The following is a 14,824-nucleotide window of genomic DNA, read 5'->3' as shown; positions in this document are numbered from 1 at the left end:
TTCGAACACTGATACTTATGCCTGCTTTCTAAGCATGAAATAATGTTCTTGTTCTCATGGGAGTAACACATGTTTATGCTTGGGGGCAAATAAGCCAATTGCTTTATGATTAACCCTGAAGTTAAACCTAAAAAGCAAGAGTCTTACATTAACAGTGTTGACAATTCAGTTGAAATGGGCCTGTTTCTTGTTAAAAAGTACACGTGTGTCTACATGAACATGTGCATACGTATGTGTGTGTAGGAGTCAAGTCCTGATGGGGTTGATTGCCTGCAATCTAGGGTTCAGTTTTTAAGTTTGGGAAATGCATTAAGTGTAATTTAACTTGGAAATTTCACCTCTAATTAAAGCAAGATTTAATTATAAGTAAAAATTTTAAACACTCTTCCTAAGATAAAACATCTTTAATTATAAATCAGCCCATTTTCTTACTATTTCTATTTCTGAAAGAAGTTGGTAGTATTAATACAGCACTGATTTTACTTTTACCTGCCAAATTTCCCAGTTCTCCTCAAAGAGTAGATGTGAGAGAGAATGCAGACCTGAAATAGTCCTGCCTGGGGCATGTTTGTATCTGTCCCTCAAGCTGGAGGATGGGTGAGGAGAGGAGGCCAGAGTAGGCACAGCCGGGCAGCAGCATTTGGGAGCTAGCATATTCAGACGTCCAGATTCAGTTTTCTCAGTTGCATGGGTATTTTGAATGAACCCATTAATCGGGCCTCACTCACCTGGGTTGTACCCCAAAGTCTCCACCCCTGGTGGGTGGAGTTGAGCCACAAGGCCCAACCGAGCCTGCTCCCTTAAGCCCATTCAGCCACTGTCTCTGATGCTGAACTTTGTCAGAAACAACGCAGAGGCCACCACCACTGCGGGTAAAAACCTCTGAAGGGTACGTGTTTTCCCATTCAAGCCCACTGGGCTGCTTTCCAAGACAGGTGAAGGCTTGCAGGCAGTTTGGGCTGATGAGGAGGGATGCCAGATCCCACCTCAGGGGTCCCAAGTTCATCTCTGTCTGAAAGCCAGGCCTTCTAGCTGAGTGCTCCTTGTGGGTGACAGCCAGCCTGCTGCTCACATTCTTTCAGGCACCCAGACCTCCTGGAGTTGGGTGGCCTCCAGGTCAGTGTCTGCCACTAGCCATGGGCTGTCTTATTTGTGACAGTGCCCAGGCTGTCTGCTTTTCCTTCTGGACACTTCCTGGGGTTAGTTCACCCCTCCAGAACAGCATGCAAATGAGGCAGGTTTCTCTACAATAATCAGACCTAGTCATTCCAGGGTGAATCCAAAGAGAATCTGGGCTGGTGCATCCCAGTGCACCCTGACTGACCCACACCAGAATGTGCCAGGGGCACCCTGGATTTTCCAAGACAGATGGTGAATCTTAAGGGGAGTATTTTATCCTCTCTTGAGGAATGTACTTTAAAATGTGCACAACTGAGGAATCAGAGCTTACAGAAGACTGAGACTCCATTCTGGCCAAACCTAAAGGGATAATTTTGATTGCTGTCCACTGTCCCATGTGAGACATTTAACCCACAGACCTTGTAGGTGTTGGTAATCTTGTTTGGGAACTTGGCTTTCACAGCAGGAATGGATTATTTGGCAAGTACCCTAATTCAAGAAGAGGTGCTCCCTGCCTCCATTTGATTTTTTTCTTTGTTTGTTTTAAATCTGGTCTTGAACAGTTAGTCATTCTTCTTTGCAAGCTTTGATATAATATAAGTTCATCTTTAAGCTCTGCTTCTGATGTTGCTCTTATTTATCTAAAATGATTCTGAATCATTAGTATGATTAAGGAAATACTGTCTGAGGCCATTTTTTTTCTTTTTTTGTATTCACATATGACACCAAAGCTGCAAAGCAGGAACTAAGCGTGGTAATAGTGCTGGTCCAGAGGTGGCCAAATCTGAGGGCTTTCTTCTGGGCCTTCTGCCAAGAGGAGAGCTAGCTGCCTGATGGAAGCATGGCGTGCATCTTCTAAAACCTCCTTATTTGGAGACTCTCCCCAGAGACAGAAGAAAATCCAGGGGAGGCATCAGCCTCGGAAGCCAGCACCATCTGGTTTCTCGCACCGATGGAAAGCATGCAGGATGGGCATGCTCGCAAAGAATAGGTGTCTCCCATCTCCCTCACATCTCTGGCATGTCTAGGATCACCCCAAATCACCCCCAGATAAGGGGCAGCAAAGACAGCTCAGTGAACAGCAATGCCGGAGTGGTGACTGGCTGACAGTGAATCCCTTCTAAACCTCACTTTTCTGACTCAGCCAAGGCTTTGTCCCTGTTTTGCAGCTGTCTGAAAATGTAGCTGGTCAGATCATTTGAAGTATGTAATCACCTGACATGCTACGTGTCTGTGTGTGCCCCAAGACACAGGAATGACAATCTGACCTCGCCCTGTCCTTGTCTAGGAAACACGCTGGAGAAGAAAGGTGGCAAGGAGTTTGTGGAAGCTGTTCTGGAACTCCGGAAAAAGAATGGACCCTTGGAAGTAGCTGGAGGTAAGGCGGGGAGCACTGGGCTGATCTGGGTATGGCACGTGCACAATAGGGAAACCATTTTATGAGACAGCTCAGAATCAGAGATGGACGGGTATTTCCGAGATGGAGGCAAAAGAAAGCCTAGCCTGTTAGGCTTTTATCACATACAAATTGTCAGGGGAACTTAAGGGTTGTGAAAATTGCCTTTCCAAGTTTTTTCTTTATTACTTAAAATAGCTTCTAAACGTTTGATGTCTAGACCTCAAATTTTAAGCAGTTACAGAAGCCAGGAGCTGAGAATTACAGATAGTGATATTGAGCCATCTGCAGAACTGCTGATGAGGGATGCAAGTGAATACTTTTCACTCAGCCATCTGTGTTTTTAATGGGAAAAATAGACATACGCACCTCTCACTTGCCAACTACGCCTTTCCCGGTACTTAGGATGAGAAAATGACTTGAAATCTGATGTGAGAGAATTATTGCTAAGAGCTAGAGTCAGGATTCTTGTCACTGTGGCCAACGAGGATTTGGGAATTTTAGGTGGACACAGGGTTTCCTGAGCACTTGGGAGTCTGAACAGTGGGTACCCACTCACCCCACCAGCAGTGTGTGGACAGGCCACTCCTTGCCTCTCTTTGGCCTCCAGTTTTCCCTTCTTACTAGATGGTCCCCAGTGCCCATTCTTTCAAATCCTGTTTCTGATTTTAAAATGAATCTTAATTGAATATGGGCATCAGCACTTTGGGACAGCCACACAGCCCTCTCTGGAAGACACTGGGCCTTACCCCTCTTTCCCCAGTAACCACACATAACCTCCCATCCTGGGCTAGACAGAGTCCCCACTGCAGATGAGAGGGTAGCGTTTCCTTTACTGCTCTGTCAGCTCTGTTTTGCCTGCAGAGGGTTGGTGAGGGCACAGTTACCAAGCTCTTCCACACTGAACATGGAGGACACACACAGCATGAACTCCCCAGCTAGGGGCTCCTGGCCTTTCCTCAGCCCCTTCCTGGCACCTCTCTGCTGGCCAAAGGCCCTTCCCATTGGTACTCTGGTTCAAGCCCATTTGGTGACCCTCAGCATGAGGTGTGATGAGAGGTGGCCCTGATGCTGCTACACACCAAGCTCAACTGGGGCAAACCCACGAGATTTAGCACAGCTAAGCACATGTTGGCTTGTTTCAGTAACCAACCACATTTTGTTCTTGATTTTTTTAATTGAAGTATAGTTGATTTACAATGTTGTTAGTTTCTGGTGTACAGTATAGTGATTCAGTTATATATATATCCTTTTTCATAGTTTAATCATAGGTTATTACAAGCTTTTGAACATAGCTCCCTGTGCTATACAGTAGGACCTTGTTTATTTTTTATAGTTAGTATCTGCAAATTCCAAACTCCTGATTTATCCCTCCACATCTTCCCCTTTGGTAACCATAAGTTTGTTTTGTATGTCTGTGAGCCTCTTTCTGTTTGTACATAAGTTTATTTGTGTAATTTTTTTTAGATTCCACATATGACTGTTAATGTACTTGCATTTCTCTTTCTGACTTACTTCACTTAGTATGATTATCTCTAAGTCCATCCATATTTCATTCTTTTTTTGGTTGAGTAGTAGTCATTTATATATATACATATATATATATACACACACACACAGACACGCACACAGAGCCCCCATTTTTATCCATCCAGTCATCTGTTGATGGACTTGTTCTTGATTTTAAGATTTTAGAAAATGTTTTAAAATGTTTTTTAAAGTATAAAGGCAATAATAAGACATATATCCCAGTTCCACTTTCCAAAGATGATCACTGTTAGCATGTTTCTTTCCAGTCTTTTTCATGCATAGTTTAGCAGTTACTTCTAAAGTGGACAGACAGGTAGATGAAGCCCTCCAATCTCAGGTTTCCTGTAGGTCAGTACTACAGCCCAGAGTTTTCACGCCAGTCAGCCAACAGAGTCAAGATGGGTTCAGAGCTGTTGCTACTGCATTGTGAGACACTTCCCCCACATCACTCTTCTCCAGGGTCTACTAGTGACACAACCTTAACAACCCATACCTCTTCAACAGCACAGGGGGTGTTCTTCATAAATGAGGAAACACTTGATCAAAAAAGTGTGGGTATCTTACTGCAGCAGTGGGTGGAGACTGGAGCGTGCTCCTGTAGAAGTCTAGCAGGCTGCACTGACCAAACCCACCGGTTCCAGAACTCCCTTGTTTACGTTGCAACTCTGGGGACAGGAATCCTGGAATGTTCTCTGGGAGACGTGGGCTGGCCTGTTACATTTCCTGGTGGAGTGTGCCTTTGGGTGGTAGAGACTGAGAACCAAGCCTGGGAAAGGCAGGTTTGCTATGGAGATCTGTGGCTGGGGAAAGGCTCCTCTTCTAGGAAGAAAAAATAGTTGCATCCTAAAAACACAGTCCAATTAACTTAAACTAACCAGGATCAGTTAGGCAGAAAGATAGGGCAGCAGACAGCTATTTGAGTTACTTTCCCAAACAGGTTTCCTCTGAACTGTGTCTGAGAGATTTATAGATAAATCATCATTAAATGCACATGAATCCACTTGAGGAAAAGGGGGGTTGGACACCCCAAAAGGCAATTAATATGATGCTACAAACATTGACACATTCAGTCAAGACAGTTCAGGCCCTGCCTTCTGGGAGCTGAGGGAGAGGATTTACGCTGACCTTGATTAAAATTCCTGGTAGCAATGCATCCTAACTCCAGCTTTCCAAGGATGGATGTTGGCTTGGGCTCCTCCCATTCAAGGGAGGAGACTGAACCACGAGCAATTCCCAGCTCGGACTTACATGGGAATCCCAAGGCAGCAGGCCCTTCAGCCCTCCTTGACCAGGCAGTGGGGAGACGCGCTGTAGCCGGGGAGCAGGCCTGGGACCAGCAGCTTGTGCGCTTGCTTCACAGACGGACCGAACTCACTGCTCCTGTTTTGTCCCCTCCAGCTGCTGTCAGCGCAGGCCACGGCCTGCCCGCTAAGTTTGTGATCCACTGTAACAGTCCTGTCTGGGGTGCAGACAAGTGTGAGGAACTTCTGGAAAAGACAGTGAAAAACTGCTTGGCCCTGGCAGATGACAAGAAACTGAAGTCCATCGCCTTTCCGTCCATTGGCAGCGGCAGGTGAGGGTGCATGGCTTGTCCCCATGTCACGTAGGGGTGTATTTGAGTATTTAGCCCATTCTTGCTGAGCTCTGCACTCAAGGTCAGCTGAGGCTGCTTTCAAGCACTTGCCTTCCTGCTTGCAGGGAGACTGGAGGGGTGAAATCAGGAAGGACAACTGAAGGGATGTAGGGGGCAGGAGGCTTGAGGACAGTATAAAACTTCGGTTGTGAAAGCCCATGTCAGGTCACAGAAGGTGATCTCAGAGGACATTAAGACAGAGGTCGGTAGGGAGGGGTGAATGCAGGGACCCTGACTGGGAGAGCCCCCCCCCCCCCCCCCAGGATCCAGCCTGGAGCTGTGCTGCTGTCCTGTCCCAAGACCGCAGCATTCCTGGGCGGAGCCCCTGCCCCTTACCTCTGTGCTCGCGAGGCTTTTACCTCCCCAAAACCTGCTTGCTCACCTCTGTCTCACTGCCCTGCTAATAAGGTGGAACTGAAGGGGCAGATACATGAGAGTGGAATAGGACTGGCTCTCCCCCACCTCCCACCCTGTGCACCCCCAGATGCCAGCAGATAGCCCCTCAGGTCCCTGCCTGTCAGAGCAGCACTGTGCTCAGGGTCAGGCCTGGCTAACTAGCTAAGTGCTGGCACATACATTAACCCCTACTCTGAGTCCAGCCCCCACCTAGTCTGTAAACTGGACATGATCGTCCCCCCATGCAACATCTCAGGGCCACTCTGGAGATGAAAGGAGCTCTCTGTAGGGAGTTTGCTTTGAGAACTATAAAGATACAGGGGCTATCTCGGACACTGCCCGTCACATCTCCAAGGTCCTCCCTGCCAAGGGTCTGAGCCGCAGGTCTCTGGACAGCTCACCATCTGGAGTGGGCACTGAAGCCAGGGGAAACTGGCCTTCAGAGCTGCCTCAGCCCAAAGCTCTGGGTCAGCAGGTGGCTCATGGGGAGCCTTGCTGGGTCTCTGCCATCAGTCCCTCCCAGGCCCCAAGGAAGGTGGGCTGTGTAGAGGCAGCACAAGTTCCCAGCACACTGACGTCCGTGACACGGCAGGCTGCACTGTCCCCCTGGGCGAGCCTGAGTCACAGCTCTCAGAACTATTCCTTGTACATACAGAAAGTGGCTCTTTTCAAAGCACTTCCCTTCCAAACCCATGAGGAGGAAGGAGAATGGATTTTGCTATTTTCATCTTGGACAGGCTTTGTAATGCTGCCTCCCTAAACAATACCATCACTGAGGGTCGCACAATCAAGTTGCCAGAGCTGGCCTTGGGCAGGCTCCCTGTCACATTGTCCTGGGATGTCTGTTCAAGAGACCTTTAGACGCTGTACCAAGAAGGCCTTGCCTACAGGCACCGTGCCCCAGGGCTCTCTGTGACAGCAGTCACACATGACTGGCAGGACCCAGCAGAGGACTGAATATGGGGAAAACAGAGGGGAAGACTCCTCTGGAGCCTCTATCAAGGGCAGAATGAGCATTCCCCTACATCCCTCCTGGATGTGAGCTGTGGTGGCCTCACCTCACCTCGCAGTGCTGAACAGCTGAGGCCTCCTGTACCAGGGCTCCTTTGAGCGAGGGCCCCTCAGTCCTCTGCGCTGTGAGTGTGCCCTCTTCTCAGGCGTACTTGCAGGAAGAAGCTGGAGTAGCATATCAGCTGTGTCACAGGTGAGTGAGGGGAGGGACCCTGAGCAGGGGACAAGTGCAAGCTCATGCCACCTTGCCTCGTGCATCCCCACGCTTACTCTGCCCTCTCATGCTTTGAGCACTTCACCCCCAAACGTCTGCAGGGACGTGCAGAGCTGACGCAATCTCATACGTACATGTTGTTTTGCATTGCCGTCCACTTTTGCAGTCACTCTTGTGTCAAGAGCGTACATTGAATGTCATTTAAAAAGTGAACACCATTTCAATGCATATTGAAAGAAAAGCTGACAGAGCTAGAGCATCTTAAAAGTCCTTTCAGTTCACTCTAAGATTACCTGGCCAAGACAAGCATTCTTCATAAGGTAATCAGCAAGCACCTGGCAGGTGGAACTTTCCCAGGAGCTGTGGAGAGATGTGTTATAGGTGTCTCAGTCCCAGAGTCAATTCAAGACCTTTTTCTTTCTTTCACGAAGTGCTTTTGAATCTGAGCAGAATTCGCCTACTTCCTGGCTCTTCCCACTTTGCCATCCCCCAGTCTCCCATAGAAGTTCTATTTGGTGCTACACTGCTGTGTGACCTTTGGTAAATGAATCACCCTCTCTGTTCCGCCTTATCAGCTAGTGAGGCTATGAGACTGCCCTTACTCGCAGACGGTTCTGGGGCTCAGTTAATTAGTATTTCGGATGCACTTTGATCTACTCTGATGAAAGGTCCTTCCGAGGAGAGAAGCAATAGGAGCCTTTATTGGAGATTGGAGGTAATAATTTCACACTCTTTCATATAACTATTGGGGAATTTTTAATTGAAGCATAAAAATAATTCCCATAAAAGAGCATCTGTTATTACAAACTTATTTACATTTTTCACAGAGTAGAAAGTTTTAAAAAATAATCAGTTGAAAGCTTTTAAGAGGGTGGAATGCCAAAGACCAGCACATGTGCACAGCTACCCAGCCCCACATCTGTCAGGCAGACTTCGCCCCACAGAGCCATGTAAACAGCTGCCCTTCCTTTCATGAGTACAGAATGGGATTACAGCAGAGCCGGCCAGTAAATCACAGTGGGGTTTAGGAGGGGAAATAAAATAGCTTGTTTGTGGCATCCAGTGTCTCCAGCATAAAAGTCACATTGGAATTAAAACAATATAGATGCAGACATGTTGGTAAATAGTTGTGGGATCACATTGTCTCAGCCTAGGCGCAGCGTCCCAGCATGTGGAGGATGACCAGCCTGTTGGCCCCAGGGGCGAATTCTATAGCCCACTGGAAGCAGTGAGACCCTGGGGTGTAACCCCAGCCTCTGGAAACCGCCTCTGGCATCTGGACATCCTGTCCTTGGGCATCCTGCTCACAGTACTTACGCATCCCCCTACTCCCTCGGCTGTTTGACATTAGGGGGCGACCCCCCTCCGGAGGGGCAGTACTTAGGGAATAGCTAGTTTGAGGCTTTGATTAACTTCTCCTTAGATTTATGAGCCTAAAAGGAAAGGCAGTTTGCTTTCCTCAAGCTACCACTTATGGGTATTCATTGAACCCCAAGCGCTGTGCTAAACCCTTTAAAACTCTTTTTATCTGCAGTATCTCAAAACAACCCTACCACGTGAGTAACACTATTAATTCTACTCAAAGGCAAAGTAACAGAAGCTTAGAGGGGTTAAGTCACTCACCAGAGGTCACACAGCATGTACTCGGTAGAGCCAGAATTTGCTTGGAGGTCCTTGGCTTCGGTGCTCACGATATGACGTACGTGGAACCCCTGCCCCCTTGGGGTCAACAGACCTACCTCCTCACATCCCACTGGAAGATCACCCCACTGCCTGTGCACTCTGTGCATGGATTTTAGGGAACCTTGGAAACACCACTTGAAACTGACCAGCCCAGGCATAGCCATCAGCCTCCCTATCCCCTAGGTATGGACCTTAGAAGAGAAGTATCAAGGAGAGAAACAAAGTGAACTGGGGAGAATTACTTATTAACCCCCAAACATGTGCGCCTTGGAGTGAGAGAAGGTAAGAGATCTCTCTTGAGTTGTGCTGCCCAGGCCTCTAGCATTGGAGGGCAGAGCCCTCAGTGGGGGCAGTGGACCCACCACCGCCCCCTTCTGAATTTTAGCTTCTCCCTCGTGTGGCCACTGCTTTCAGCTCAGGAGCCTGATGGCCTGGTCTTCACCTCTGGGTGGAGCAGGGTCTGGCTGGGCAGTTACTCAGAGGCCCAGGAGCAGAGTGGGAGGGAGCCTGATCCCAGCAGAAGAGGGTCCGCGTTGGGTGACAGACATTTTGCCCGAGTCACCAAAGCTGCCAAGACATCCTGCCCTATCCATTTCCTAAACAGCCAAGACAGCCTGGCTCCACAAGAAAACTGGGGTCCAGCTAGCATCCACACTTACCCCTACTCAGCCTTCAGCGTCAGGCCCCAGTCTATCTCCTCCAGAAGATCCACTTGGGCCTTCCAACCACAGGACGCAGCCTCTCCCCAGAGGATTCTCTGGTGCCCTGACCAGCCTGCTCAACAACGCTCCTGCCCTGGCGGCCTGGGTGCCTGCCTTGCCCAGCCCTGGAGGGTGAGCTCACCACCGGGAGCAGGGAAGCCTGGTGATTCCCCACACAGGAAGGAACTGAAACTACTTCTGTGCTTTGGTCCTGGGACCCCAGATCTCTGCCAGCCAGAGTGACTTCATGGGAAGCTTAGACATCTCCTTAGTCTCTTAAAGAGACCCATCTCTTGAGGGGGAAGCAGCACCTGCCTCACCATGTGGTACCTGTTTGCCAGTGGAGGAAACTAATGCTTAGAGAGGTTAATGTCCCTGCTGGGGGACAACTGGGATTCAAAGTGGAATCTGACTGTGTAGGCAGACACAGTATGGCAGTAGGACAGAATGACTGAGATGGTGAAGAAGGCACAAAGACCTGGGGACTCCCATCACATAGCCCCAGCTGTGCCCCAGCATACCAGGGCTTGTGGACCGCCTGCAGACGTCCTCTACTACCTCCTGAAGCTTTCCTCCCCTCTAGTTGTACCAAGGAATAAACATTTGCTCTTTGTGAGATGCTTGCAATCAGCCCTTACTTCACTGACCCCGTGCCTGCATACTCTCCACCAAAGCTGGCCTACTCCCTCTCTCAGAAGTCAGGCTGAGGGGAGGGAGGGTAGCCCTCAAAACAGAAGGGTTACTTCCTCCAGAGCTTCCAGCATGTGTCTTGTTCTGGACAGCCTATCCTGCATGCTCCTTGACTCCTGCAAAGAGTCCAGGCGTTGTGAGAACAGCTTCTTCCCAGACTGAGCCTGCAGGCCTAGGGTGGGGATGGGTGCAAAGGGTGTGGCCCACCATGGGGGGGGGTCCCCACTCCTCCCCTTCTTCCTGCACTGCCCCCACCACCTCCATCCCCACCTTCCTGTTGGTTGCCCCAACTCTGCTGGTGGATAGAGCTCCCAGGGTCCCCTTAGGAGGAAGCCTCCTGTCCGGTAGCACTGTCCTGCCTGGGACACCTCTGACCAGGATCTGGTCCTCAGTCTCGTGTGCCTCCTGCCTGGCAGGAGTGCCACCTGTATGCGAGGGCACCTGACTTTGGCTTCTACCCTATTACTGACCGAGGCCCCTCTGCAAGGCTAGGTACACGCCCTGGGGAAACAGCCCTTGTCTTCTAAGAACAAACTTCACTTCTAAAGCATACAGGAGTTACTAGGGGTCCATCAAGCTGAGAGAAGCCCAAAAGCAAGTCGCAAGAATGGTTTTCTCCATGGCTCTGAAAGCCTCTTGAGTGCTGACAGTAGAGGCAGTGGGACTTTCCAAGAGAAGCGGCTGAGGTGGCTCACTGCTGGCTGCACTTAGCCTAGGAGTGTTCTCAGAAATCCCACACCAGACACACTTAAAAGCCTCTCACCTGGCAGGTGCCCCATCTGAAGGAGTCCTGACCGAAACTGGCAGGTTGGCCCAGCACTTCGGACACCAACGGACCCACAGGCTCCTGGCAGATTGAAGACTGTAGATATGCTGAAGAAGAAGAAAAAAAAAAAAACGCATGGACACTGGCCTCTCACTCAGTATCTTGAACTGTTAACTGGGGTCAGTAGGGATTTGAATGCAGGGCCACTGACTCCAAAGCCCATGTAATTGTCCCCATTCTAGGCAAGTTGCCAAGTTCCTGCCATTGTCATCCTGGGTCACCTGGCTCCTGCACCTGCAGTGTGGACCAGGAATGGCCTGGGCACACACGCAGCAAGGAGTGTCAATCTTCCTAGTCCTGAGTTCAGATGCTTGCCTGAGTTCTGGGCCCCTGCCTCCGAGGTTGCCACGTGACACTGACTTTAAATGGAAATGTATGTAAGTTCACACCGATTTGGCCTGGAGACTTGGATGCCGTCCCTTGAGATGAAGAGCCTTCTTGGCCCAGAGTTCTTCCCTACACGCAGCTCCCTGACGCCCAGGCCTACAGGGTGGTCCAAGCTGGTGTGTGCTGGGTGGTGGATTTCTGGCACCCATGAAACCTAAAGGCCAGCGTGAAGGATGTAACCCTCTACTTGCAGGGCAGAGGTCCATGCTTCCTGGAGAAGCTCCAACCTCCAGCCATCTCTGAGGCCGAGACCGCTGGGGAGGCTTTGGGACCTGGGCTGTATGTGTCTCAAGCCCTGTGCTAGTCCCAGGGATCTTGGGAAAAGAAACGTGGGCGCTCACGCTGCCTGTAGGAGACTGCACACACAACACACGCCACAAAGCACAGAGCCTGTCGACTTGCTGGCTGCCTCTCATTAAACTTCCTGTCATGCCCCCTTTCTCTGAGAGCACGTGGTATGTTCTGTGGGTCACAGTTCTCTGCCCACTCATCCTTCCCCTGTCCGGGGGACCCTGGGCTCTCTAATGTCTGTGTGTGAGCAGCCAAAGGTCCAAAACGCTTGTGGACACTGGCCCACGAGAGGCTACCACTGCATAGAGGTCCCCAAGGGGCTCCCGGAGGGAGGAGGCGTCCGGGGAAGCTGGGCCCCGGGACAACCATAGCCTCCCTAGTCACTGACCGTTCCTTCTCTCTCTTTCAGGAACGGTTTTCCAAAGCAGACGGCAGCCCAGCTGATCCTGAAGGCCATCTCCAGTTACTTCGTGTCAACAATGTCCTCTTCCATCAAAACGGTGTATTTCGTGCTTTTTGACAGTGAGAGTATAGGCATCTACGTGCAGGAAATGGCCAAGCTGGACGCCAACTAGGCTGAGGAACTGCAGAACCCGCCCACACCGTGCCCCCGCCTCCAATTTGAAAGAAAAAAAAATCCGCTCCACTCCTACTGGGAGGCGGGAACCCTTTCATTTTCAGTTTTGCTCATCTAGGGAAAATAAGGTTTTGGTTTCCAGTTTAATTGTTTTTGACCTTCTAAAATGTTTTTACTTTAGCACTGATAGTTGGCATTACTGTTGTTAAGCACTGTGTTCCAGACCGTGTCTGACTTTAGTGTAACCTAGGAGATTTTATAGTTTTATTTTAATGAAACCTGCTTGACGCAGAGCAGTGAGGAGAGCAGTGTCCTCTACGTGGGGCAGAGTCCAGGAAAAGTCCCATTTTGTAACCGTGTGTCGTGGTGCTTTTATCGTACACCCAGTGGCGTTCTTTTTACTATAATGTTCCTTTTTTTTCCCCTCAAGAAGAAAAATCATGAATTTGCAGCAAACTTAATTTCTGTTTACTTTTTGTCTTAATGATGGATTTGAAAATGGAAGATCTAAAAGGCAGAACAGAATCTGTTGTCCTTAATTATATTTGCAATTTGGAATTTGTGTGAATTGATTTAGTAAAATGTTGAACTGTTGTGACTTGTGTGTTTCAAGTTATTGTGCCCTTGAGCCCTAAGTTGGTTTCTCTTGTCACATGATGGGGGACACTGAATGGGGCAGCCCACTCCCAGGAAGCACCACAGCGGCCACTGCAGCCCAGGGTGGGGGGAACCTCTTCAACCCCGATGGCTTCTAAAGGGAGTTCATGGATAGGCTCTCCTTTCACCCTTGTGACACTTGGGCAAGGGTGTGACCCCCGTTTCATGGATAAGGAAGCAGATGTACCAAAAACCGTGTGGGTGGCAAGTGGCAGGCTGGTACCCCAGCCCATATCTCCAGACTCTGAGCCCGGTCTCTCCTGATGATCCCAGAGCCCTGGGCCACTTGCCAGATGGAGTTACAGAAGCCTTGAGCGTTCTGCTGGGGATATGTTGGGTCTCCTGTCCTGACAGGATGGGGTCACCATTGCCAGCAGCTTTCCAAGGGCAAGTTGCCACAACCAAGGCCCCCCCAGATAGGCTGGCAGCTTTTATTTGCATGCCTTCGCGAAGCCATGGGTGTTTAGGGATGATCCCAGCTGCACCAGCAGAGCTAAACTCTGGGTATCTAAACTCATTAGCAAAACACAGACACTATTTGCTTCAAAAGGTACTTTCACCTTAATCTAAATTTGCCTAAAATGCACAGAAGACTGCTTTTGTCTCTTTAAGAAGAAACATGCCAGATTCTAAAGCAGACTATACCCAGGAGGAAACAGCAGCACACTGTGCATCAGGGATGAACGTAAAGGCTTGTTTCTCCTTTCCAAGCTGTGCCTAATGAAATCGAAACAGAAGTCCTAAGCCACTACACTACGAACCTTTTCAATGAAAAACCAACAACTTCTAATCACACTTGAAAGACTGAGCATCTAAATGTAAGGTCTTATTAAGATGCTTACATTTTTCCCCCCAAGATCTTCACCAGGTTTAGGTTACATATTCCTGCTTCTTGATGAGATTTTGGCAAAAAGAAAGTTTATCGTTGTCTTTAAAAGAAGATGCATTTTAAAATGATAGCACTCCATAAATAATATCTGCAAACTGCCTTGGCAAACCATACTGCCATTCACCCAAGAGCAGTGCTTCTGCAGCAGGCGGGGTGACGAAAGTAAGCTGTGGCTATCGTGAGCTGGTGAGACGTTATTTACTGTGTGCCAGGCACTGCGTTTATTCTCTTATGGACATCATTTCATTCTGTCTGTGATAATCCTATAGGGCAGGTCCTTTCGTTAGAGCCATTTTACAACTGAGAACACTGAGGCTGGGAGAGACTGAGTAACTTGCTTGTGATCACACTACTAGTAAGTGACAACCAGATTGAGACAGAGAAAGGCAGTGATAGGGCCACTAATGGCACAATCTGATCAGCAACAAAGGGAGTCCATTTGGCCTCGATGGCATTTCCAGCTTAGAAATTGACACACAGATGGAAACAAGGTTGAATGGCTTCTAGGTGAACCGCACTTCCTTCACTTTGGAGAAGGAACACCTCGGAAGCCAATCCTGTATTTAGCAGAGACCCTCCACTAGATGTCGCTAAAAGGACTGGGAAGTAAAGTCAGGAAAGGGCAGCCAGTTTCTGCACTTCCTCGAGCCCACACAAAAGAATGGACCGCATTCGTCAGGATTTGCGTGAATTATTTACCATAATCACCTAAATGTTTCTAAACTTGCAATAATCCAGAGTGTGTCGTGCCCTTGAGATGTAGGCTCACTGAAGAAATTCTTTTCAATGAAACTGAGGAAAAGAGAGCCATCCCCCAGCCTGGG

The 14,824-nt window shown here is 49.1% G+C and overlaps 1 protein-coding gene and 2 long non-coding RNA genes across 9 annotated transcripts in view; 2 read left to right on the top strand and 1 right to left on the bottom strand.

Annotated features, from left to right (window-relative positions):
- LOC105090388 (core histone macro-H2A.1) overlaps positions 1-13,048 on the top strand; it is a 76,644-nt gene extending 63,596 nt beyond the window's left edge. For 4 of the 7 annotated variants that reach the window (XM_031449068.2, XM_031449069.2, XM_031449065.2 and 1 more), the window contains exons 7-9: positions 2,408-2,497; positions 5,444-5,618; positions 12,287-13,048. In XM_031449068.2, coding sequence (XP_031304928.1) covers positions 2,408-2,497; positions 5,444-5,618; positions 12,287-12,452 — 431 coding nt within the window. In that variant the 3' untranslated portion in view covers positions 12,453-13,048. Of the gene's footprint in view, positions 1-2,407; positions 2,498-5,443; positions 5,619-12,286 lie in introns of those variants that run through there. The other 3 variants (XM_031449071.2, XM_031449072.2, XM_031449073.2) reach the window with 1 other exon arrangement.
- On the top strand, positions 5,625-11,290 carry LOC135321006 (uncharacterized). The gene is made up of 2 exons (XR_010380364.1): positions 5,625-9,264; positions 11,144-11,290. It is a non-coding gene; the product is annotated as an uncharacterized LOC135321006 (long non-coding RNA).
- LOC116152278 (uncharacterized) overlaps positions 11,184-14,824 on the bottom strand; it is a 214,727-nt gene continuing 211,086 nt past the window's right edge. The window contains exon 3 of the long non-coding RNA XR_004135871.2: positions 11,184-11,246. This is a non-coding gene — a long non-coding RNA (uncharacterized LOC116152278). The remainder of the gene's footprint in view (positions 11,247-14,824) is intronic.

The sequence above is a fragment of the Camelus dromedarius genome, chromosome 3 (assembly GCF_036321535.1).
Source record: "Camelus dromedarius isolate mCamDro1 chromosome 3, mCamDro1.pat, whole genome shotgun sequence".
NCBI classification, from domain to species: domain Eukaryota; kingdom Metazoa; phylum Chordata; class Mammalia; order Artiodactyla; family Camelidae; genus Camelus; species Camelus dromedarius.
The sequence above is the reverse complement of the archived record's forward strand: the minus strand, read 5'-3'. Positions and strand labels throughout refer to the sequence as shown.